At 37.0% G+C, this 26,710-nt stretch overlaps 2 protein-coding genes across 2 annotated transcripts; one reads left to right on the forward strand and one right to left on the reverse strand.

Annotated features, from left to right (window-relative positions):
- The first annotated feature begins 7,329 nt into the window (after window positions 1-7,329).
- LOC104216615 (cocosin 1-like) lies at window positions 7,330-10,524 on the forward strand. Its single transcript, XM_070158438.1, has 5 exons — window positions 7,330-7,676; window positions 8,045-8,315; window positions 9,126-9,153; window positions 9,190-9,614; window positions 10,132-10,524. Exons 1-5 carry the CDS (start codon window positions 7,330-7,332, stop codon window positions 10,522-10,524), a joined length of 1,464 nt encoding a protein of 487 aa, XP_070014539.1.
- A 9,584-nt stretch (window positions 10,525-20,108) lies between these two features.
- On the reverse strand, window positions 20,109-22,881 carry LOC104216616 (transcription factor MYB15-like). The gene is made up of 3 exons (XM_009766712.2): window positions 22,525-22,881; window positions 21,910-22,039; window positions 20,109-21,017 (listed from the first exon to the last, which is right to left on the reverse strand). Exons 1-3 carry the CDS (start codon window positions 22,655-22,657, stop codon window positions 20,507-20,509), a joined length of 774 nt encoding a protein of 257 aa, XP_009765014.1. The 5' UTR covers window positions 22,658-22,881; the 3' UTR covers window positions 20,109-20,506.
- Between the last annotated feature and the right edge of the window lie 3,829 nt (window positions 22,882-26,710).

A 26,710-nucleotide genomic window follows, 5' to 3' on the forward strand; every position in this document is an offset into this window, starting at 1 on the left:
GCCCTAAAATACCAAAAATGAAGAACTGTCATAGCGGGGCAGTGAATAATGTTCCCTAGGTCGTTTTTGATTGTCCAAAAACTTTTTTAGGCTGTCCGGATCTGGATGCCAGGGCACAAGCGGAAGGCGTAGACTACAGTACACGAAAATATGGGAATCGGGCTGAATTCTCGTTTTATGGCCCAAAAACGACAAAAAACGAGGAACGGTCATCGCAGGACAGTAAATATTGCTCCTTATGTTGTTTTTCATTGTACAGAAAAATTTTAGGCAGTAAAGGTCCGGTGTCCCGGCCCTACGCAAAAGGCATGGGCTATAGCATACGAAAATCTGGGAATCAGGCGTAATTCAAGTTTTATGGCCCTAAAATGCCAAAAAACTCAGAACGGTCATGGCAGGGCGGTAACTAATGTTCCTTAGGTAATTTTTATGGTTAGGAAAAATTTTATCGTTCCGGATCCGGTGGCTTGGGCCCTCGATAAAGGCGTGGTCTATAACACGCGAAAATTTAAGAATCGGGCTTTATTTTTGTTTTATGGCCCTAAAACGCCAAAAAATGCGGAACAGTCATGCCGGGGTAATGACTATTGTTCCATAGGTTGTTTTTGATGATCCAAAAAATTTTTAGGCATTCCGGGTTCGGTGGCCTAGGCCCACGCAGAAGTAGGACATTAAAATCAAGGAATCAGGTTGAATTCTCGTTTTATGGCCCTAAAAGGACAAAAAACGAGGAACGGTCATGGCAGGGCAGTGACTATTATTCCTTAAGTCATTTTTGATGGTCCAAAAAAATTTTAGGCGGTCCGGGTCAGGTAGGCATTGCCCACACATATAGTGTGGGCTATTGTACACAAAAAATTGGGAATCAAGCATAATTCTAGTTTTATGGCCCTAAAACGCCAAAACAAAATGAGGAACGGTCATGGCAAGGCGGTGACTATTTTTACTTAAGTCATTTTTGATGGTTCGAATAAATATTAGGTGGTCTAGGTTCGGTGGCACTGGTCCACGTGGAAGGCGTGAGCTATAGACACGAAAATATGGTAATCGGGCGTAATTCCAGTCTTATGGCCTTAAAATGCCAAAAAATTAGGAATCGTCATAGCGGGGCGCTGAATAATGTTCTTTAGGTAGTTTTTGATTGTCCAAAAAAATTTTAGGCGGTCCGGATCCGGATGCCTGGGCACAAGCGAAAGGCATAGGCTATAGTACACGAAAATATGAGAATCGGACCGAATTCTCGTTTTATGGTCCAAAAACGACAAAAAACGAGGAACGATCATTGTAGGGTGGTAACTATTGTTCCTTATGTTGTTTTTGAGGGTCAAGAAAATTTTTAGGCGGTACAGGTCCAGTGGCCCAGCCCCACGCGAAAGGTGTGGGCTAAAGCACACGAAAATCTAGGAACCAGGCAATATTTTTGTTTTATAACCCTAAAACATCAAAAAATGCGGAACGATAATGGCGGGCGGTGACTATTATTTCTTAGGTAGTTTTTGATGGCCCGAAAAAATTTTAAGTAGTCCGGTTCCGGTGGCCTAGGCCCACACAGAAGGCATTAGCTATAGGACAATAAAATTTGGGAATCAGGCTGAATTCTCGTTTTATAGCCCAAAAAAGCCTAAAACGAGGAACGATCATGAAAGGGCAGTGACTATTGTTCCTTAAGTCATTTTTTATGGTCCGAAAAAATTTAGGCGGTCCGGATCACGTAGCCCTGGCCCATGTGTATAGTGTGGGTTATTGCACACAAAATACTAGGAATCAGGCATAATTTCAGTTGTATGGCCCTAAAACGCCAAAAAACGATGACCGGTTATAGCGGAGCTATGAATAATGTTCCTTAGGTCATTATTGATGGTTCAGAAAAATTTAGGTTATTCAGGTTCGGTGGTCTGGGCCCACGCGAAAGGCGTAGGCTATAACACATGAAAATCTAGGAATCGGGCATAGTTCCAGTTTTATGGCCCTAAAACGTCAAAAAATGAGAAACGGTCAAGGCGGGCAGTGAATAATATTTCTTAGGTTATTTTTGATGATACAAATTTTTTTTAGGCAGCCCGGGTTCCTTAGCGTGGGCCCACGCGGAAGGCATAGGCTATGGCATATGAAAATCGATGAATCGGGCTGAATTCTTATTTTATGGCCTTAAAATGCCAACAAATGAGGAACAGTCATGGCGGGGCAATGACTATTGTTCCATAGGTCATTTTTTATGGTCCAAAAAAAATTTAAGATGTCTGGATCCAGTGGTCCGGGCCCACGCAGAAGGCATAGGCTATAGCACACGAAAATCTGAGAATCGGGCATAATTCCAATTTTATGGCCCTAAAATACAAAAAAATGAGGAAATGTCATGGCGGGATGGTGACTAAAGTTCCTTAGGTCATTTTTGATTTCACGAAAAAATTTTGACGGTCAGAAGGTGTGGGAGAATACGAAAATGTGGAAATCGGGTGTAATTCATGTTTTCTGGCCCGAAACACCAAAAAACAAGGGACGGTCATGGTGAGGCTGTGGCTAATATTCCTTAGGTTGTTTTTTATGGTTCAAAAAACTTTAGGTTGTCCGGGTCCGTTGGCCCAGGCCCACACAGAAGGCGTAGGCTATAGCACACGAAAATCTGAAAATCGGGCAAAATTCTCATTTTATTGCCCAAAAACTAAAAAAAATGAGGAACAGTCATGGCGAGGCGGTGACTAATGTTTCTTAGGTCATTTTAATGGTCCAAAATTTCTTTATGCAATCATGGTCCCAGGCCCATGCGGAACGTATTGGCTATAACATACGAAAATCTAGGAATCGGACGTAATGCAAGTTTTATGACCCTAGAATGTCCAAAAACGAGGAACGGTCATGGCGGGGCGGTGACTAGTGTTTCTTATGTCATTTTTTTATGGAACACAAAAATTTTAGGTGGCCGGGTCCGGTAGCATGAGCGCACGTGGAAGACGTGGGCTATAGCACATGAAATTATGGGAATCGAGCCAAATTCTCGTTTTCCCTAAAACGCCAAAAATTGAGGAAATGTCTTGGCGAGACGATGACTAATGTTACTTAGGTCATTTTTTATGGCCCGAAAAATTTTAGGTAGTCCGGGTCTTGTGGCCTTGGCCCATGCAGAAGGCGTGGGAGTATATGAAAAATCTGGGAATCATGTTTAATTCACGTTTTCTTGCCCAAAAATGCCAAAAAATGAGGGACCGTCATGGCGACACTGTGACTAATGTTCTTTAGGTATTTTTGATGGTCCAAAAAAATTTATGTGGTTCGGTCCCGCTAGCCCGAGCCCACGCGGAAGGCGTGGGCTATAACACACGAAAATTTGGGAAACAGGCTGAATTCTCGTTTTATGGCCCAAAAACACCAACAAACGAGGAACAATCATGGCGAGGTGGTGACTAACGTCTCTTAGGTTATTTTGAGTGGTCCGAAATTTTTTTATACAATCATGGTCCTGAGCCCACGCGAAATGTATAGGCTATTACACATGAAACTCTAGGAATTGGGCGTAATGCAAGTTTTATGACCCTAAAACGCCAAAAAAGAAAAATGGTCATGACAGGATGTTCACTAATGTTCCTTAAGTCATTTTTGATAGTCTGGAAAAATTTCTAGGCAGTCGGGGTCCGGCGGCATGGCCCATACAGAAGGCGTGGGCTATAACACATGAAAATCTAAGAATCAGGATGAATTCTCGTTGTATGGCCCTAAAACGCCAAAAATGAGGAACGGTCATGGCGGGGCGATGACAATTATTCCTTAGGTCATTTTCTATGATCCGAAAAAACTTTTGGTGGTCCTGGTCCGGTGGCCCGGGCCCACGCGGAAGGCTTGGGCTATAACACACAAGAAAATGATAATCAGGCAAGATTCTAGTCCTAAAACGCCAAAAAATGAGGAATGGTCATGGCGGGAAGTGACTAATGTACCTTAGGTAGTTTTTTATGGTCCGAAAAGTTTTTAGGCGATCCGGCTCCTGGCCCACGCAAAATGCATGAGACATAGCACACGAAAATATGATAATCGGGCCGAATTCTCGTCTTATGGCCCTAAAACACCAAAAAATAAGGAACGATTATGGTGGGGCGGTGCATATTGTTCCTTAGGTCATTATGGTCCAAAATATTTTTAGGCCATGGCGCGGCTGTTATTAATGTTTCTTAGGTCATTTTTGATGGTCCGAATTTTTTTTAAGGGAATTGAGTCCTAGTATAGCACGCGAAAATTTGGGAATTGGGCTGAATTATCGTATTATGACCATAAAACACCAAAAATGAGGAATGGTTATAGATGGAGGTGACTATTATTCCTTAAGATGTTTTTTAGCGGTCCAGGTCCGGTGGCACGGGCCTACGCAAAAGGTGTGGGCTATAGCACACGAAAATATTGAAATCGGACGTAATTCAAGTTTTATGGCCCTAACACGCCAAAAATCAAGGAACGATCATGGCGGAGAGATGACTAATGTTCCTTAAGTCATTTTTAATGGTTCACAAAAACTTGAGGCAGTCTGGGTCCGGTGGGCCGAGGCAACGCGGAAGGCCTAGGTATAGTACTCGAAAATCTGGGAATAGGGCCGAATTCTCGTTTTATGGCCCTAAAATGCCAAAAAACGAATAACAGACATGGAGGAGCGGTGACTATTATTCCTTAGATCATTTCATATAGTCCGAAAAACATTTAGGTAGTCCGGGTTCGATGGCTTGTAGAACACGAAAACTTTTTGCGAATTGGGCATAATTCCAGTTTTATGTCCTTAAAATGCTAAATAAATGAAGTACGATCATGGCGGGGAAGTGACTCATGTTCCATAGGTCATTTTTCATGGTCCTAAAAAGTTTTAGGTGATCCAGGTCTGGTGGCCCGAGCCACACGGAAGACGTGGGTTATAACACACGAAAATTAGGAAATCAGGAGTATTTCCAATTTTATGGCCTTAAAATGTTAAAAAATGAGGAACGCTCATGACGGGACAGTGACTAATATTACTTAGGTTATTTTTGATGGTTCGAAAAAAATTTAGGCGGTCCAGGTCGGGTGGGCTGGACCTACGGACAAGGCGTGGGATATAGCACACGAAAATGTAAAAATCGGGCCGAATTCTCGTTTTATCGTCCAAAAATGCCAAAAAGAGCAATGGTCATGGCGGGGCAGTAACTAATGTTCCAAAGGTCATTTTTGATGTTCCGAAAAATTTTAAGCGGTCCAAGTCTGGTGGCCCGGGCCTATGCGGAAGGTGTGGGCAATAGCACACCAAAATCTGGGAATCAGGCGTCATTTTAGTTCTATGGCTCTAAAACGCCAAAAAACGAGGAACGTTCATAGCGGTGTCATGACTAATGTTCCTTAGGTCATTTTTGATGATCTGAAAAAATTTGATACGGTCCGATTCCGGCTGCCCGGGCCACGCGGAAGGCGTGGGCACACGAAAATATGAGAATCAGACCGAATTCTCATTTTATGGCCCTAAGACGCCAAAAATGAGTAACGGTCTTGGCGAGGCGGTCACTATTGTTCCTTAGGTTGTTTTTTATGGTCCGAAAAAATTTTAGGCGGTCCGGGTCCGGTGGCCCAGACCCACGCGGAAGGCGTAGGCTATAACACGCGGGACGATGGATAATGTTCCTTAGGTCATTTTTGATAGTCCAAAAAAAAATTTGGCGGTCTGGTCGGGGCACCTAGACACATGCGGTAGGCGTGGGCTATAGTACACAAAAATCTTGAAATTGGGCCGAATTCTCGTTTTTTTGGCCTTAAAACGCCGAAAAACAAGGAACTGTCATAACGAGGCGGTGACTATTGTTCCTTAGTTTGTTTTTGATGGTCCGAAAAAATTTTAGGCGGTAAATGCCTGGTGGCGCAGCCCCACGCGAAAAGCGGTAAAAATAGCACGGTATAGCCAGTTTTCGGACAGGTCATTCAAAAATAGCCAGCGTTTACCAAGTTAATGAATAATAGCCACTATTTTGTTGTAGTAGAGACTGGTCTAGCATAATATACTGGAGTTCGGTGCACCTGTATATGAACTCCAGCATATTATGCTAGACCGGTATACTTTGCTGACTCCAGTATAATATACTGGGGACTGGAGCACCAGTGCTCCAAACTCCAGTATATTATGCTGGACCGGTATACTTGCTGGAACTCCAGTATATTATGCTGGAGTTCTAGTGTACTTATGCCGGAACTCCATCATATTATGCTGGAGTTCCAGCTTACTTATCTTGGAACTCCAGTATAATATGCTGGAGTTCAAGTATACTTATGCTAGAACTCCAGCATAATATACTGGCGTATTTTTCGGGTTTTGAACAGTTTTCGCTCAGATTTATCTTTACATGAAAAATGGCGAAATTTCGATTACTTTTGAAACTGGGCTATTTTTTACGACCAGTTGTAAATCTGGCTATTTTTGAATTTTGGGCTATAGCTTACGAAATTTGGGAATCGGGCGTAATTCCAGTTTTATGGCCCTAACACGCCAAAAACCGAGGAACGGTCATGGCGAGGCGATAACTATTGTTCCTTAGCTGGTTTTTTTATGTTCAGGAATAACTTTAGGCAGTCCAGATCAGGTGGCCCAGACCCACACGGAAGGGGTGGGTTATAGCACACGAAAATCTGGGAATGGGGCCGAATCCTCGTTTTATGGCCCTAAAACGCCCAAAATGAGGAACGATCATAGCGGAGCGGTGTCTATTTTTCCTTAGGTCGTTTTTTATGGTTCGAAAAAATTTTAGGCGGTCCGGATTCGATGACCTGGGCCCACGATATATATACTTTTACATGCAAATTTTATCAGAAAAATATAAAATACGTATATATAAAAGTACCTGAACTCACTTGACATAAAAAAAAAAAAGTTGCAGAGCAACGGCCAAGTGAGTACCAGATGTAGCTACGGTCACAAGTTCAAATCGCTTCTGCTAAACGTGTAATCTAAACACAATTGAGAGATCATGTATACTCGTAAATATTGTTAGCTTTGTTGTTTTTTATTTGTTTTCATATTCTTTTTTATGATTTCTTTTCTTTGCTTAAATCCAATAAAAGCTATTCTTATTAAACTCCATTTTACTTCAAAAAAAATTTAAACTTTTTACAAAGTGAATTTTAGTTCTCTCTTTCATAAGTTTTGATAAAAACATGCAGAAACCATTCGCCACATTTCCACAAATCCTCTACGTATGTGTAAAGCAATCAACCCTTTTATCCATGCAAACAAGTACGTGTCAAACCTTAATCTTGAATTCCTTCCCTATATATTCTCAACCTTTCTCTTCTCCATTTCCCACAAAGAGTAAGTGTAATTAACAAGAAAAAGCAATGGCTTCTAACTCCTCTCTCATTTGTTTTAGCCTTTGTTTTCTCTTTCTTTTTCATGGTACTTTTGCTCAGATCTTTGAGCACCAGCAAGTCTGGCAGAGGCTTCAACAGCAGCAGCAACATCGGGCGCTCAGGTCCAGAACTGAATGTCGGATCGAGCGCCTGAATGCTCAGGAACCTACTCGTAGGTTCGAGTCTGAGGCGGGTGTCACTGAGTTCTGGGATCATACTCAGGAACAATTTGAGTGCGCGGGAGTTCAAGCCCTTAGGCATGAAATCCGACGAAACGGGCTTTTGTTGCCTTACTACAGCAACACTCCCCAGCTCATTTACATAATTCAAGGCCAGTATATATGCTTTATCTGTTTTATTTTATGTGACATAATTCATCCGAACTCTTTCACCCGAAAATTACACTTTAGATATAATGCAGATATAACGCAAAACTCGTTTTGTGTCTCTATATATTATATTTTCAATCTCTCTGTAACAACCTAAAAACATAAGTTTAGTGGTCGAGGGAGTTCTCACATTAACTACAATCTCTTTTAATTTTTTAATTTTTTTTTAAACTTCCTTAGTGGAAATCCTGTATCTTCCATTGTTTGTATTATTGGACAGAGGGAGTATGTGTGTTATGGGTTTAGTTAGTACTTGTGGTCATAAATATGTTATAATATTTATGTGACTAAAAAATCTGATCGAATGCAGGAAGTGGAGTGCATTCGACTGTGTTCCCGGGTTGTGCTGAGACATTCGAGACAGAGTCGGCACAATCGAGGAGGGGAGAAAGGGGAGAAAGAGGAGAAGCTGGACAGAGATTCAATGACCGTCACCAGAAAGTTAGACGTTTTAGAGCTGGTGATATTCTTGCTTTACCTGCTGGTGTTACTCATTGGACTTACAATGATGGTGAAGAACCAATTATTAGTGTCTCACTTATTGACACTTCTAACCAGGCTAATCAACTTGATCTCACCTTCAGGGTAAGTAACTGCTGATTCTTGAATTGTCTTAATATTCATTTTCTATACTCAGTTTGTGTTTTAAGGAAGACAAAATGAAGAATAATATTACTAAAAGAGAACACTGAAAACTGAAATGGTTATGCTGGGACACTTAAAATGCCCGTGCGTCGGATCTTCCAAAAGTAGTGTATTTTGAAAGGATTTGATTCGTGTAAAGTAGTGTATTTTGGAAGGATTTAATTTGGCAGCATTTTTGAAGAGGCTGAGCAACCAGAGGCGTATGAATTGTAAATGTTATGGGTTGAACCCATAACTTTTGCTCATACCCTATATTGTGCCCAAAAAATCATTAAATATGTATAAATAATAAATTTTGAACTCATTAAATTAGATGAGATATGGTAAAATTATGAATCTGATCAACCCGTAAAGTTTAAATTCTGGATCCGCCTCTTCGGGGCAACGTCTAATGTGTGTCGGATCCTCAAAAGTGGTGCATTATATTTTTGGAAGTACATTTTCGGAGAATTTATCAGGTGTGACTTATTTTTGAGAAGTTCGAGCAACATCCAGTGTATTTCGGATTATCCAAAAGAATGCATAGTTAGAGGATCCGATATAAGATATGAATGTGACAACAGTTTTAGAGAGTTCGAGTAACACTATTTGGTACCAATAACAAGGCCTTCACTAGAACCATTCAATGTTTTTAGTAGTATCATTTTTAATGTTAAAGTAGACTATGAGATGCTCCGATCTAATTTTAACTTTTTAGACATAAATTGTAACAAAGTCATGGTAATTGTTTGACTGAATTTCAATTTGCAGAAATTCTTCCTTGCTGGAAACCCTCAACGTGGTGTACAACAACAAATGTTAGGAAGACAACAAGAGGGAGCTGCTGGCCTAGGAAGAAGAGGTGAACAAGAGAGAGGAGGCAACATCTTGAGCGGATTCGACGCTCAGCTTTTGTCCGACGCTTTCAACGTCGATCCTGAAATAATTAGGAGACTACAAGAACAAGCCCCGGAAAGGGGAGTCATCGTTCGGGCGGAGAACCTTCGGTTTCTCCAACCCGAAGAATCAGAAGAAGAACAACAACAACAACAATGGCAACAAGGTAGAAGAGGAGGAAGCTGGCCTTTGAATGGGTTGGAGGAAACTTTTTGCACAATGAAGTTGAGGGAAAACATTGGCCATCCTACTAGAGCTGACGTGTACAATCCACGTGGCGGTCGCATTAGCACGGTCAACGGTTTGACTCTCCCTGTCCTTAACTTCCTCCAACTCAGTGCTGAAAGAGGAACCCTCTACCGGGTAATTCATTAATTATCCTTTAACGTGAAAATTATATCAAGAGTTTAATATAACGAACCAAAAACTCGATAAAAAATATTAATTTCTTATCCCTGTATTATTAATCTTTATATTATAATCATGTATAACATGTGACGATCCCTGAAAGGATAACAACACAAAACTTTCTAAAAAGATAATTGGCGCTATTGTCTATACGTAAAGCAATTTGTTACGACAAGTTAAACTATATATATTGCAATTTTAAACTATGCAATTTGTTACTAGTACAACTATATTATTTGAACAAGGTAGAAAAACAAAGGGATTTTTGTTGTATTAATTATTATAGAGCTAGCACTAATACCTTAATTCAATTGGTCAAGATTTAAATGTATGTTGCTCAAGCCCTCTATTTTCGATCATACTATTACAAACTAGTTTAAACTTTGCTAATAATGTACAAATATTTTACCTACACTTATATAGTCAGTGTATATATATAAGTCATGTGTGACATTGTTGCATGGTTTTGCAGAATGCTATAGTGGCACCACACTGGAACATGAACGCACACGCAATCATCTATATTATCCGAGGAAGCGGCCGAATTCAGGTGGTAGGAAACGCCGGGCGATCCGTGTTTGACGACGAGGTAAGGCAGGGCCAGCTACTCGTCGTGCCTCAGAACTTCGCGTTGGTGAAGAGGGCAGGCGAACAAGGGCTCGAGTACATCACGTTCAAGACCAACGACAACGCCATGACCAGCCCGTTAGCCGGGAGGTTGTCCGCCATCCGAGCCATGCCCGTGGAAGTTCTGATGAACTCGTACCAGATTTCGAGACAAGAGGCAAGGAGTTTGAAGTATAATAGGGATGAGTTGAATGTTTTTGGACCAGGAGCTAGATCTGGTAGGCAACAATATGCCTAAGAAATGTAAAATCAAATGTAATGTAATGTGCTCAAATCCTATGTTTTATGCTATGTGAAGTAATAGTAAGATTTGTAATGTTGAGAGAATAAAAAATATCTCTAGAATCTTGGCTTTTAAGTACTTTGTAAGCTGGAATTGTGGCGTTTAAACTTCGAGTGAATAAAAATGTACTATAATCAACTGCTATTTTCTTTTTCTTTACCCTCATTGTGTTCCGTGTTGGCTGTCTGTATTGTGGTATTGAGAGACGAGTTTCAGAATTTAAAGTTTATGAATCGTTACAATATAAATATCCAATAACAATTGGGTTTATAGTCAAATTTTTATATAGATAGTGTAAAAATGTTTATGATCAAGTTATCCACAAAATATCTATAAAAGGTAACTCTCTATAAAAAGATTCAGGATTTAAAGTTTATGAGTTGTTTCAATATAAATACCCAATAACAATTGGATTTATTGTCAAACTTTAATATAGACAGTGTAAAAAAATTTATGACCAAATTATCCAAAAAATATCTATAAAAGGTAACTCTCTATGAAACTGAAATTTTGGTAATTTTAAAAATAAAACAAGCAAGTGCTGGATAATGTATAAAATATTTATTTACATTATCGATATACATAAAGTAAAACTCAATAAGAATAAGAGTAATTTTCTTATTAGGTATGCGATGAGGAGAGAGAGACTCTAACTTCTCTCTTCAATTATTTTAAGTCCCCCCCCCCCCACCCCCTTCTTAGGACCCACTTCCCTCAACGCTACGTAAACCGCCCGATCCACCGGATTTCACGGTAGCTCCAATGGATATCGAAGCTCCTTCAACGAAGACTTCCTTCAAAGAAATTCTGGAAGACAACCACTTGACGAAGTCAAACGTCTATCTCACAAGTTACCACCAAGTGGAGGCAGCCCTGAAAGCCCTATTGGAAGATGATAGTGCGGAGGAAATCCTCCTAAACCCATAACCAAAAAATGAAAATCTACTATCCGTGGAGGTTCTCAGTTATCATCAAGGTTTTTGGGAAGAAAATCTCCCATCAACTTCTCAAACCTAAACTACAACAACTATGGTGCCCCAGTGAGCACCTAACAATCATTGATTTGGGTTGGGACTTCTTAATTGTGAAGTTTCAAGAAAAAAATCAATATGAAAAAGGCCCTACACAAAGACCCATGGTTCGTTATGGGCCACTTCTCTCAGTCCGAAATTGGGAACCTAATTTTGTACCCTAAAAGTCTAAGATCCAATCCACTGCCATATGGATCAGGCTTCCCCAACTGCCCATAGAATTCTACGATGAGGAGATTCTAGAACGAGTGGGAAGGAAAGTGGGGAAATTACTGAAAATTGACACCTGCACATCAGCCACTCTCAGAGGTAGGTATTCAAAGATCTCCATCTAAGTTCCTGTAAATGTTCCTCTTAGAACTTCTGTCGTCATTGGTGAGCATAGACAACAAATCGAATATGAGGGAGAGGGCATATTATGTAAGGGGTGCGGGAGGATAGGCCACATAATGGGAAAATGCGCAAGTACACTAATGCTTGAACAAATGGGGGGGCCGAAATCATCCATGGCGGCGGAACCACAATTAAAGGGAGGGAGTGATTGGATCATAATGGATTTCCCAAGACGATCAAGAAAGAAATCAAGAATGTACAAACCACTAAGAAAACTCACAGGCGGGAAGACAGATGGATAGGAGAATGGCACTGCAATATTGAGACCCTATGCACAGATGGGCAAACGAAAGTGGGTTTGCAATGAGATGGTCAAAAGAATACAGAACAAAAACCAAGTCCTATTGACACTAAAACAACAGGTCCAAAATCAGAACACGTGCCCAAACCCAACCCCCATCATGGGCACGTGAAGCTCACAAGCCAAAACCAAACACACTCTTTTCTAGAAAACCACGTGACCCAAGGGAAAGAATTAACAGCTAATAGAGGTAAGTTAGACTTACCTGCTACTAACCCCAAAATGATAACTATCACCTTCTCTAAGGGTCATTTCATGGGGTCTACAAAGGGGGTCAAATCCATAGGTGATAGCCTCAAAGTTGAGAAAGGGGAAAGAGAGCGTCTCTCTCTGAGAGAGCTACACGGTAACAACCCTCACTCATCTCTCCCCTCCCACGTTGACTCTTCTATTGACTGACAGTTTCCAGCATCCCCAAAAGATTTGTAATGATGGGGAATCTTGTGCACAAAACCCAACTAAGGCAGTGGATGGCTTAAGAACTAATACAGAAATGCTATCTATAATACATTACTCTTCCACACCACTCCACTCCGATAGAAAATAGCCAGAACCAGAACAACATGCAAACTACTACCCCTAGACCATGAAACCAGGGGAGGAACAAGCAGCTCTAATGGTGACCGCAACACCATTGCCACCAAACCATCTCCCCACCTCTTAGATGGAAATAGCACTACAGGGAACAACTTTTCCATTGACCCTCTTAATAGGGTCACTTTCAATCACTGTATTGATCCAGAATCCAAACTTCCTAGCCAAAGTAGCCACTACATGCCTCAACTATGCCATATTGGACTATGGGCATCAACTGTGGCTGGCAACCTTGGTACAAGCCCAGGTAGCACTCAACCAACAAACAATGACACCAAACCAACTGAGTGCTTTGATGGACTAGATCAGCCACTCCTTACCCTTCTTCCCCCTAGTGGCATCAGGGGAGGAGATTGCAAGCCCCCTTCTCCCAATGGACTCCAACGTTGACCAAGACACCACCATCCAGGGAAACCCAGGCAGGATCAGAACAGGTCCACGAACACCTGCAAGCCTCCAATACAGAGCTGGAGGTACTGATTCCAAAACTGGGAGTACCAAAAACAAAGGCAATGCTCCTACAACAGGAGGAGTTAATAGAGTTCAGAGGTCCAGGGGAGAAATGCTTATCGCACTATGCTCAAAGAGCATGAGACTGTGCGGGGTAAGCCTAAGTTAGCCTCAAATCCAAACTCAAGAGACTCAGCGATAAGGCTAAACCCAGTTCTGATCCTGGAGACCAAACAGATTAGACCTGTACAAGAGAACCTTAAGGCCAACGCTGCAAAAGGGAAGACAAAATGCATGAAAAGAAAGTCCCCATCATAACCCAAGTTGTTAATAAATTTCATCATTTGGAATGCTAGGGGTGCCAACAGTAGTGAGTTTAGGAGGTACTGTGCTGAAATGGTCAAGATGCACAAGCTAGCTGTGCTAGTCCTCTTAGAACTAGGATGATAGAGCATAAGCACCTGATTCAGGAGCTGGATTTCTCTAGGCAGATCCAAAGCCCAGTTATTGGCCTGTTTGGGGGCATTGTCATTATGTGGAAGGATGATATACTCAAAATTGATGAAGTATCCACCACATCCCAGGGCATTAATGTCATGATCAGGTAATCCCATCCTCCAATCCCTGGCTTTTTACTGTTGTTTATGCTAGTAACACTTATGCTCTTAGAAGGAATCTCTGGCAGCAACTTAGAACTATACAACTATCAGGGGAGCAAGCTAGTAGGGGGCTTCAATGAAGTCCTGAGAGCTAGAGATATATGTGTTGGGGGGGGACTGTATCTTTGCTCCAAAGGAAAATCTTTTCTGGCATTGCATTAATCAGTATAAGCTAATTGACCTTGGCTTCAAAGGTAGAAAATACACCTAGACTAACATGAGATATAGAATAAGAGTCAGTTAATCTTAGAAAGACTAGACAAGTGTTTTGCTAATGAGGAATGGATCCAAGAGTTCCCCTCAAGCACAATTAGTTACCTCCATAGAACTCACTTTGATCACTGCCCTATGCTCATTAATCTTTGGTTTAGGCACAGTAACCCCACTGAACCTTTTTGATTTGAGTCCATGTAGTTTAGCCATCCCTTCCTCGCTAATGTGGTGCAGCAGGCCTATGAGGGAAGTTGTAGCCTCCTAGAGGGAACTACCAAATTCCAACACCAAGTTACCTCTTGTAACAGGACTATTTTTTGGTAACATCTTCCACAAAAAGAAGCATCTGCTAGCTAGACTAGGAGGTATCCAGAAATCCACCGCTTATCCCTTCAACCTTTACCTCCAGCAATTAGAAGGTCATCTCCAGGAAGACTATTCAATCATTTTGAGAAGTGAAGAGGAACTCTGGAAAACTAAGTCTAGGATAAACTGGCTTATGGAAGGGGGTGCCAATACTAAATTCTTTCACACCTCCATTCTCAATAGGAGAAGAAATGAATATGATTTTGGCCCTACAAAATGAGGTAGTGGAATGGGTAGATGACCATAAAGGAATTGAAGATACCATTTTCCAATTCTACTCATCCTTGTTCACCACTGATCACCAATCCTCAATCAAGGGTAGAGATACTACCCCCATGTCTCTCACACCCTTTCCCATAGATATCAAAACATTATTAGTGCTCCTATGAGGAATAGTGAGATAAAGACTACTTTATTCTTATTCAAACCCTCCAAAGCCTTCCTATAGGCCTCCACCCAATATTCTACTAAAAGCACTGGTCTGTTCTTGAGGGAAAAATAAAAAAACTACTATAAGCAAGTATTCCACAAGCTTGAAATGAAACCTGAGGTCAACACCACCCACATGTGCCTGATCCCCAGGTGCGCCAACACAACTGTGTTGAAAAAATTTAGGCTAATTGGGCTTTGTAATACAATGTACAAACTGATTATTAAAATCATTGTCAACAGAATGAAGCCTATGTTGCCCTCGATCATAGGACTTAGCCAATCCAGCTTCCTATCAAATAAATGGGCCTGTAATAATGCCATTATTGTGAAAGAATACATTAGCCACTTTAAGAAAATAAAAGGAAGAAATACCAACTTGACCCTAAAGATTGACCTAGAAAAGGCCTTTGATAGGTTAGAATGTCCTTCATCAGAGACACTTTGCTTTCCTTTGGTTTCCCTAGCAATACCACTAAGCTGATTATGTCCTGTATTTCCACATCTTCTATCTCAGTGCTTGTCAGTGGAGCAGGACTGAGTATTTCAAACCTAGTAGGGTCATCAGACAGGGAGATCCTATATCTCCCTACATCTTGATAATATGTATGGAGAGACTCTCCAGAAGCATTGACGCTAAAGTACAAAATGGAAAATGGTTCCCTATTAAAATCAGCCAAACTGGCCCAAAAATCTCCCATCTTTTCTTTGTTGATGATCTTACCTTTTTTGCTAGAGCAAACACCAAGAATTACAATACCAACTCTCCAGGAGTTTAGTTGTAAATCTTGCCAAAAGGTTAATAACCACAAATCCAAAGTCATATTCTCCACAAACTGTAACAAAGAGGAAGTAGATAGGCTAGCCAGGATTTTGGCAATTAAGCCCAGCCTATCTTTTGGAAAGTAACTGGATTTTTCCATCTTCTACAAAAGACCCACCAACAGAAACTACCAGTTTATAATCGACATCATGCAGACTAAGTTGGCAGGCTGAAAAACCCAGTTCATGAATATGGCTGGAAGAACCATACTAGCTAAATCTTCCCTTGGGTGCATTCCTGGCCATATTATATAATATATAAAGCTCTCAGCTCAGGTGTTCAACCAAATTAGCAGAATTCAGGGGAACTTCATATGGGGTACCACTATAGCAAAAAGGAAAATGCACCTAGTTTGGTAGAAAACTGTAACAAAGCCTAAGGAAGGGGGTTTGGGTGTGCAGACAAATGAAAACATAAACAAAGCCACCCACACTGGCCTGGCCTGGAGGATGTACAACAATACAAATGATATGTGGGTCAGAGTGCTATTCCACAAGCATTGTACTAGCAGAAACTCTTCTAAGCACATTACCTCTAGAACTTGGCAAATAAAAAATGGTTGGCAAATCTGTAGTAAGGCCACTAGGTGGGTAGTTCATAAGGGGAATAGAATCAACTTTTATGGTGACAGATAGATCCATAGAATTGAGTCCATTATAAGCTTTATCAATGTCCCCCCTCAACCAAGAGGAGAAGAGTTTGAAGGTAGGCACTTACTACAATGAGGGCCACTTGGACATCACTAATATCTCCTTTGACCTATCTGAGGATGTTGTGTCTACTATAAAGTCTATCTTTGTTAATCCCAACTCTGCAACCAGGATAAGATGGTCTAGAACCTGACTGATAGTGGCATCTTCTCAATCAAAATAGTATGTACTCTCATTGGAAGGTTTTGAACCATCATCATGTCCAAAACCCGGTTAAAGACTTCAACTGGACATGTTGCCAAAAGCTTTCCAACAAGATTAAATTTTTTCTTTGGCTAGTAACCCATGACAGGCTTCCCACAAACCAATACCTCCACTTAAGGGGTATGAACCTAAATCCTATGTGCTTCTTCTGTAACAAGGAGGACAAAAACTATAGAACACATGCTATTCAAATGTGACAATGCTACCCAATTGTGGCAGAAGCTAGATGAACAAAGCCTCTCTAACCTCAATATTCTAAACATTGTCACCAACCAAGCAAATTGGGTGTACACCTTTAACAAAGTTAAACACCAACCTTTCAATGACTTTATTAAATGGGGCCATCTAATCCCTTTTTGTCTATGGCAAATTTGGTTGATCAAGAACACCAATAGTTTCAATCATAGAAAGGATCATGTCCTCTTTAAAGTGGCCATTAACAAGACTACAGAATTCTTGTACATAGCAATAGAAGGGAAAACCCCCAAGAATTCTTGCACATAGCAATAGAAGGGAAAACCCCCAAGTATAGTATTGTTATCTCAGTAACATTTGTAATATTGTAAATGTAGCTTTGGACCACTCACTGTTTGGTACAATGGGCGCAACTCCTCAACAACCCAATATAAGAACAAGTTTAAATTAATCTATATTATATTAAAAGCACGAAGGCCCTTAGCGAAATGTCGTTCGCCTTTTATACCCTTTAAAATATACAATTCACATGGGACAATATAGTAATTTAAGTTATTCATTAATACTTAAAAATATTCATTTACTTAATTTTGTATTATTTTGGTATATTTTGCTAGAATTAATTGTTAGTAAATTTTGCCTTAATTATTTGGTATAATTTTTCTTCACGTTTCTCACAAAAGGAAAGTTAATAAATCAATTTTTCTTCAAGTTTCTTAAACAAGGAAAGTTAATAAATAAATAAAAAATCTTAACTTTCGCTACTTGTTTTTTTTTAAAAAAAAAACGGAAAGATATACTTGGTTCACTTTCATTAAATAACCGTATGTCTATTGGAGTTGGTTAAATTCCCTTTATTTTTTGGAGTAGTAAATAATTGGTAATTTTCTTGTACACTAGAAAAGTTAATAACTTTTTTTCATAAACTATTAGTGCTTCGTTCTAACCTCAACAAATGACATTATTTGTTAAATTATCTAAACTAGAAAATTTAGTAGTATTAGATTCTCCACGAGCATATTATTCCTGTCATGTGTCAAATTGTGTCTATAAAAGAAGCTATAATGTCACAATTTAATCATCAAACTTTGCCATATTCCAACATCGTGATTGCAGGTTTTGTTTCTTTTACTAATATCAACATCTTTTGCTACTTCGTATTTTGCAAGCACATTTACATGCATCAATTGTTAATGTTGCATCGAGAATTTATCTTTAGTGTTGCATGAAGAAATTTTTACTATATAATTTTTTGTTTCATGTTTTAGACGTGGCTAATTTCACCTCTCACATAATTTACAAATTTAATACTGGTTATTGAATAATTGCAATTCATCGCAGAGATTGGTTAGACATTTGACCTAAGTTTTATTACTTAAATATTAGTAATTTTTTTCTTTGTTGTATAATTAATAATACTTATTGTTATGCCATCTCAAGTTGCTTGTTTTAAAAAATATTAAAAATTAGACTATCTCATTTAATTTTGTGTAATATTAATACTACATGATTTATAATTGTGTTATTTGCAATTTCCATGCTTGATTCACTCAGGTTTCACCAATTACATCCGTTCAGGTAAACAATCTTCCTTATATCATTAAAAAAATCAATTATGGATTTAGTCACTTTGATAACTTATAAAACTCTTACGCATGTTTTATTTTAAGTACACCTGTAATGGCCAGTGAAAAAGAATTGTTAGACCAATATGTCCCAATTAATAGTGTAAGAGTATCTTCTTTATATTGGGTAATACGAGTCTTAGTGTTTAGGAGTGGAATAGTAACAAAGTTCAACAATAAGATAAATCAAGGCACCCGAAAAAATTGTGACATTAGTTGATAAAGAGGTAAATATTATTTTATATCAGTAATTTATTTCATGTCTTTTGATATTAGTTTTAACCATCGGATTAAACTTAAAGTGGAACTTTTTACGGGGAACAAAAATTTACGCTACACTTTTAGTGGTTATATTGAGAAGTGGAAAGAACATTTACACAAAACAAGATCGGTTACATCATAAACGGAGGCATTAATAGTGTTAATCCTAATTTTCAATCAGTGCACAAGGAGCTTGAGATTGGATTTAAGGAGAATACTTTTGTTGAAGAAAGCAACAATCGCTTTTCGACCATTGGTTTTTCAAATAATTTTATTTCATTCGATGATGCATCAAACTGCACCAATGGAACAATTTTTGGTAAGTTCTTTAAATTTCATCCAGTAATCTTTCACTAAATATATAAATAATATTTTACTTCTATTCGCCTTATTAATTTTTTAGTAACATACATATATTTGTTTTAATATTCTTTTTAGATATAGTTGGAATTTTAGTGGATGTTAAACCCTCAATGGGAGAAGATGCAAAAAAATGAAGGGAGATAGTGCTTATCAACGAGATGTAAGTTAGAAGTTTTAGTTTAAAATGTTAAATATTTCTTCGTAATTAATATATTTAATTATAAATTTCAGGGTTGATAGAAAAGCTATAATAATATGTTAATATATTTTTTTTTTTTTACGAAATCTCCTCAACTATACACAAATTAAGTATACATATTATATATGAATTCTACATATATTATAACTATATATTATATTTATTTTATAGGTTCTAACTGTTTCGTTAAATGCGTCGACAATACCGTTTTATATTAGAGGTGCCTTCCTCTTACCAGTAACAATTAAAGCAACATTCTTCCTAGCGCACATCAATATTCTTCGACAGATGACAGAGGATAAGCAACAGTCCGGCTAATGGGTCCAGTAACATCACCACATCCAAGCTTCGTTGTAACACTCAATTTAGTGTCTACACGTTGAATACAACTATTTCGTTAATGTAATAACTTTTTTGCATCATCAATTGCTATTAAACTTAATTCATTCTTATTCAATTTCATATACATTATTTTGGCAGCTTACCATTTAAATGTTTGTTGCATCATCAATTACCTTCATACTTAATTCTTTCTTATTCTACCTATTAAAATGCGCTCTTTTGTGCATAACGCATAATACACGTGCAACGCACGTACACTAATTCTAATATTATAATATAGTATCCTCTTGACAAAAAAAAGAACTCAATAAGAGTAGAAAAGAGAAACGTTAGCTCAATATGAGAATGTTGATTAAACTTCTTCTAAGATTTTCATTTAATCTAAAATCTTTTTTTGTTTTTGCCCCTACATAATGTCCCCCAATATGTCTATTTGTATAAGGAACAATTTCCTATGCCAATATAATAGTTTCCACTTTCTTTTCCCATCACTATCAACTTTATACTCCATGCTAAAACTAAAGACAAAGAAGTTCAAAACTAAAAATATAGTAACAAAAGAATAAAAGAATATCCTATTTTGACAACAGAAAAGTAACAAAATATAAAAGAATATCCTAGCTGAAAAGCACTAACTTCAGTTTTCTTGTGGTCCTCTCTATATTTAAATGGTCAAGAAATAAATATGAAATTTCAAACTTGCCGTCTTCCCCAAAATGGCCACCTTTTAGCAAGAAAAGCACCACCTCAAATTTATGATAAAACCCAAAATCGACCCCTCAAAGTTCTGGTAATTCTTGCAAATCCTCAGTCCTTATGAAAAAGTTGAACAAAAAGTCCATATCATCCTCCATTGTTGTATTAAACATGTCCAAACTTTGAAATTCTTCACTAGCCATAGTAACAAAATTGGAAATATCGTTGTTCATTGCAAATTCATCTGTCCATAAACTCTCTTGCATCTCGGTAAAATACTCTAATGAGTCCATAATTTCTTCCAATTTAATCATTATTCGATTGTCGGTTGTCACAGGTATGATGACCGACAATGAATCATCCGTCACGGTTGATATTTCGGTAGTCGATATTTGTGGCGAGTTAGGAGTATGCACAAAACTATTTATTTCGTGTTGAATAGAAGTGCTGAAATCTGAATTGATTTTCTTGTAGTGTCCTTTGGAGTTTTGAGGAGGCTGATAATTTTTGAGCCTTTTCTTCAAGTGGGTATGCCAAATATTTTTAATTTCATTGTCTGTTCTTCCTGGTAATCTTGATGCTATTGCAGACCATCTGGGGGAAAAAATCAAGAAATTAATTATTATTATTATATAGAGTATAATTTCTTTATAATTTAAACAGTGCGTTGAGATTTGATATTAAATGAAATCATAGTGTCAAACCAAGGAGATGGGGATCATGTCACGTGCATTTATTTATTTTAATACTTTATGCATTGATTTGAGTAGATTTGCCAGAGGAATTAATTAATATTCTATTTACCAACTTATCTAATCGAATCTTTTCACATCTACTTAGATTAATACTCCCAAGAAACCAAAAAAGAAAAAAAAAACATTGTTAACAAGAACAGAGATGTGGAATTGAGCATGTAAAAAAAGTAGGCCGGAGTATCTCACATTCACGCAGATTCAGGTAATGGTCGTATCCCAAAGGATGTAATGTAGGCAGCATATCCTGATTCAAGCATGAGTAATTAATTTTATGGCTCAAGCTCGCGACCTATAGGTCACACAGAGATAATTTTACTGTTGCACCAAGGCTTCCCTTCAAAGTGTGCATGCGATTATTCTTAATTGATATGCTCATCAGGACGGGAGCTAGAGTGTAGGGAGCGGGTTTTGCCGAACCCAATAGCTTTTGTTCGAACTCTATATTTGTCTTAAAAAGCTCATTGAATATGTATAAATTATTAATCTAGAACTCGATAACTTCAAACGATTAAAATCCAGAACACATAAACTTAAAATTTTGAATATGCCTTTGAATATGCCTTAATAGTTACAGATTTGTCATGACATATGTATGAAAAAAATTAATTTTTTTAAAAAATTTCGTATCTAGTCAAACAACGGCATATCAAAGCAAACGAGGAAATAGAAACTAGGAGAAAGAAAAGAGTTTGAAAAAAATGTTGATATGAGAAGTTTAATGTAAAACTTACCTATTGCCAAACTTTTCATGTAAATGAATGATGGTATCTTCTTCTTCTTTGGTGAAATTTCCCCTCTTTATATCTGGACTCAAGTAATTCATCCACCTCAGCCTGCAACTCTTCCCACATCTTAATAGTCCTAAAATAACCAAAAAACGAAAATTAGACCAAAAATGAGCTTTACTTGTCAAAATCCCAAGAAAAATATAATCCAAAACTGGGGTTTTGATCCTTTAACAAAATCCATTAAATACATCATTTTTCTTCACCTTCCACCATATATTTCTATTAATTTCTTCATAAAAATTTGGTGAATATAATGCCCAAGAAATAGTTACTCCCTCCGTTTCATTTTATTTAATCATATTTGACTCGGCACGGAATTTAAAAAAAAAAATTTAAAAAAATTATAATGTTAAACATGTCATAACATTTGTATAGTTAGAAGACTTTTGAAATTTTTGATTCTAAACGCAACATAACATGTATCCCGGCTATACGAGTTTATCATTAAGAAAAAAATAAAAATTGTAAATTAAATTGTTTTCAAATTTCGAAAGTTTTTTGAACAAACTACAAAAGGAAATAGAGTTACATAAACTGCAACAAGGACCATGGTCTCACCGGCTTGTTTAGGAAGCGCTCGCCAATTGCCATGGCCATTTCTTTGAATGTAAGAGATGAGAATTTCGTCTTCTTCGGGTGACCATGGTCCTTTCTTTAAACCCATTTTCTCACAACAAGGAGCCCTCACCATTTTTTTTCTTTTATCAATATCTTCCTTTTTTTTGCCTTAACAGGGCGGTGCTCTGATCAATTGACGGGACGTAGCAGAAAATTTGATTCTTTTTTTTTTAATCTATGGATACCAACCAATTGGTTTTTGTTTACTTCTTTTGTGGGGTGTGTGTGTGTTTGACAAACTATTAGAGCTCTGGTTCTTCAGTGCTAAAGGAAAGAGTGAAATATTGAAAGGCTAGGGTCAAGAGTGTAGTAAATTAAAGGCCACGAGTGGGTATTTATTTATCCTCTTTAGAGATTATTTTACATATTTATAAACACAAAATAAAGGAATAGTCAAAGGTTAGCCTTGCATTCAAAAAGTCTTTACTTGCAATTTCCAGGAAGTTGGATCTCTTTCATTCTCCTCAAGTAAATTACATGTTTACATATTTTACATCCCAGCATGTGTACGACCAAGCTTACTATATATAATTATATATTTTTAGTGGCGAGCCAGGAATTTCCCTTTTAACGTGTTCAAACTTGAAAAAAAATGAAGAAGATTCCCTAATTAAGGATGTTCAATACATGTTATATAATAGTGGCGTAAGCACCATATGCTAAGGATGGTCAAGCGCACACCATTCGCGGAAAAATTACACTGCATATATAAGTTAAATACTACTTTATATGGTTATATATTATAGTTTGCACACCGTTAATACAATTGAGTGAGGCAGTCCAGCAACTCAGGGAGTTCAAAGTGACGTGTTGTTCACAAGTTCAAAGTTCTGCCCGTTTTGTTTGTCAAAACTAAACGGAGACCACCATGTATAGTCTATTTGATTCTTTTGCAATCCAAAAAAATTCTAATAAAATAACTCTCAAAACTTAAACTTATAAACAACTAATCTTAAAAGTAATTTTTTAACTAAAAGTTATTTCTTAAATATATTTTATAATTTAAAAGTCAAGCTCTACAAAAGTGTACACTAGTCATCGACAAAAAAAATAAATTATTGACTTATTTAAAGTTTGAACACCCTTAACGGAATTCCTGGCTACACCACTATTATATACCTCTAAAACCTACTCCCTCCGTTTCAATTTAGATGAGGTAGTTTGACTCGGCACGGAGTTTAAGAAAAAAGACTTTTGAAATTTGTAGTCTTAAAAGCTTAAGGGGTATAAAATCTTTGCGGGGTCGTGATATTTGTGTTGTTATAAAAGCTTTTCATTAAGGATAAAACAAATAGTTTAAAGTTGAATTATTTTCAATTCTAGAAATATGTCATTTTTCTTTTGAACGGACTAATAAGAAAAGTGTGTTATCTGAATTGAAACAGAGAGAGTAATATTTTACATATATATATTGTACTTTTTCAACAAAGTGACCACCCTTAAGACAACGTAGCTTCACCCGTGCTACATTACAATTCCTATATCATAACCCTGCATTATGACACCTATATTACTAATTCTTACATTATAATCTCGGATTACAAACCTTTACAATCTCTACATAATATTACAATCTATGGATTATTATTTCATGCATAACTTAATTACTTCTAAACCAAACGGCCCATTAAATAATTGAATAATATTCTCTACAACAACAACAACAACAACAACATCCTAGTATAATTCCACAAGTGGGGTCTGGAGAGGGTAATACGTACGCAGACCTTACCCCTACTCCAAGGGGCAGAGAGGCTGTTTCCAGGAGACCCTCGGCTCAAGAGAGCAACAAGAGACAATATATTAGTACTATCAATAGACTCATAGTAAATAACATAAAATACATAACATAAAATAACAAAATAACAACAATATAAGAAATATAAGAAATACGAAAATGATGTAAGGTATACTAATATCCAACAGATACAGCCCTACATCAGTAGCTGATCAGTAACATCCTAAGTCTAACTCCTAAATTGCTAGTCTCCCTCTAGTGCGCTGTAGTAATATTCATAAACTTCCCCCTAACCTACGAGTGCATGGTAAATGAAACCTATGAGAAATCAATGGCGATTCACTTCAACTTCCACTCAAATGTCTCAATCAGTTGATGTAAAGCTACCAGCATGTTGATTTGCTTTGACTTGCTGAGAAGTTAAATGTCTTAAAACAATGTTTGTCTGTAGAGTCTTGCTTTATTCTTTCCTACTACTCCCTCGGTCCACTTTAAATAAAAAATTTAGTCTTTTATTGTGATCCATAATATTTGATTTTCTCTGATATTAAAAGAAAATTAACTTTTTTCTACCGTTGTTCTTAAAGTAAAGAGCCTAGGAGTATTTGTTGTATTTTCAATCAATGCATTAAGATTAATATGATCAATTTTATTGTTAATTAATACTAAAAGGTAGATTCCTTAATGTGTGAAAATATCCAAAAAAAAATCAATTAAAGTAGACCGGAGGTAGTAACACAACTATTTTATATCTAATTACTCCGTCCGATCCATAATAAGTGACTATTTTACCTTTTTATTTTGGTCTAAAATAAGTGTCCATTTACATAATCAAGAAGGAATTAATTTTATTTTTTTTAAAATTTGCCTTATTTATATATCCCAGTGTGTCAAGGTAAGAATTAATTAAGATTAATTTAGTCAATACATCTTTTTTTAGGAGTTCGTATTTCCTTAATAGGTGTACCATAGGTAAAATAATTATTTATTGTAGACCGGATGGAGTGGTTTACATTTCTATTAAATCCGCTAAATTAATTATGCATAATAAATTAAAATATATATAAAGGTTTAAAAGTTTGATAAATGCAATATAAACATCGTTACTCATCTATTTTATCACCAATCTAGCTAAAGCAATAAAAATGTTTAAATTTGAATTTCCCTTTCGGACAAATACTTTTCCATTTGGTACCTTTTTTGGAATTCTAGACCAACTCGCATAAATTTTTATTTCATCAAAGTTTAGTGATCTTGAATTTTAATCAAAGCTCAACGTGGTAATTAGTCACGTGTCATATGTTTATATTATACTATCTAGAATTTAAAGTTTATAGGATCTGAATTAATTTGTCACAAAATTCATAATTCGTTTTAATTACTGGATTCACAGTTAAATATTCTTACATATTTAATAAATTTTCTAATATAATTACAAAGTTTAAGCAAAAGCGATAGAATATGACTGAACTCGTACCTAATAAGCTAGCTCTGCCTCTAATTACACCTATATAACAGTTTGTCCACTCACCATATATTTCTAGATCAATAATTGATTATTTCGCGCATGTTTTATTCTAGATATACTGCTCCATGTCCAAACCTAGGCGGATAGTGATAAGGTTTTTGTTATACTTGTAAATAGTTTTCCTGGTAATAAAAATTAATTACAAAAAAAAATAGAATTGAGTAATTTTTCCCCCTCGTTTAATTTTTTGTCTGATATAAGTCACTGTTAAGAAAAAAAGTTTGCCTTTTGCCTTTGACGCCTAATGAAACTGTAACTTAAAAGTAATTTTAAACTATAGTCAAAAGTTAATAGGTAAATGTAGACCTTTTTTTCTTAAAAAGTTTAGAAACGTGGAATTCATCCGTTTTGCACTTGAAATGAAATTTGTTAATGACAAGAGCAAATACGAGATAATTTTGCTAACGTCAAAAGTATAAATAGACTTAAAATGCAATGGAAAACAAAATTAAATAATTTCGGATAGTATTATAAGGATAAATTTGATGAACTAATGCCCATGTAATTGTAGTACTTTTATTTTAGTAACTAAAAATATAGTCAATAACACGTTATAGCAATATATACAAGAATTCATTTTTTTAAAAATGTTTATCGCTGGACACACTGTCGCACTAATTTTGAATGGATCACTAGTTGACGATCTACTAAATATTTTGCTTGAATATGAAGTGAATTTAAAAAGGTAAGTTACATATTTGGTTGACTAGTCAAAATAATTACATTCCCTAGAAAAATATATATATAAAAATATGTATAGTATACATTAATATATATTTTATCGGTTATTATTTTTGGGACGACTATAATGTGTATTTTTCCATTATAAATAGGCATTTGGACATAATAATTGTAATTTT

The sequence above is a fragment of the Nicotiana sylvestris genome, chromosome 9 (genome assembly GCF_000393655.2).
Source record: "Nicotiana sylvestris chromosome 9, ASM39365v2, whole genome shotgun sequence".
NCBI lineage: Eukaryota > Viridiplantae > Streptophyta > Magnoliopsida > Solanales > Solanaceae > Nicotiana > Nicotiana sylvestris.

Bases quoted from the DNA above. Each gene is read 5' to 3' on its own strand.
- LOC104216615 (XM_070158438.1), top strand. From the start codon at position 7,330: ATGGCTTCTAACTCCTCTCTCATTTGTTTTAGCCTTTGTTTTCTCTTT. The intron at 8,316-9,125 runs GTAAGTAACTGC...TTCAATTTGCAG, and splicing joins AACTTGATCTCACCTTCAGG to AAATTCTTCCTTGCTGGAAA. The intron at 9,615-10,131 runs GTAATTCATTAA...ATGGTTTTGCAG, and splicing joins AAAGAGGAACCCTCTACCGG to AATGCTATAGTGGCACCACA.
- LOC104216616 (XM_009766712.2), bottom strand. From the start codon at position 22,657: ATGGTGAGGGCTCCTTGTTGTGAGAAAATGGGTTTAAAGAAAGGACCA. The intron at 22,040-22,524 runs GTGAGACCATGG...TGGTTATTTTAG, and splicing joins AGCGCTTCCTAAACAAGCCG to GACTATTAAGATGTGGGAAG. The intron at 21,018-21,909 runs GTAAGTTTTACA...TTTTTCCCCCAG, and splicing joins CATGAAAAGTTTGGCAATAG to ATGGTCTGCAATAGCATCAA.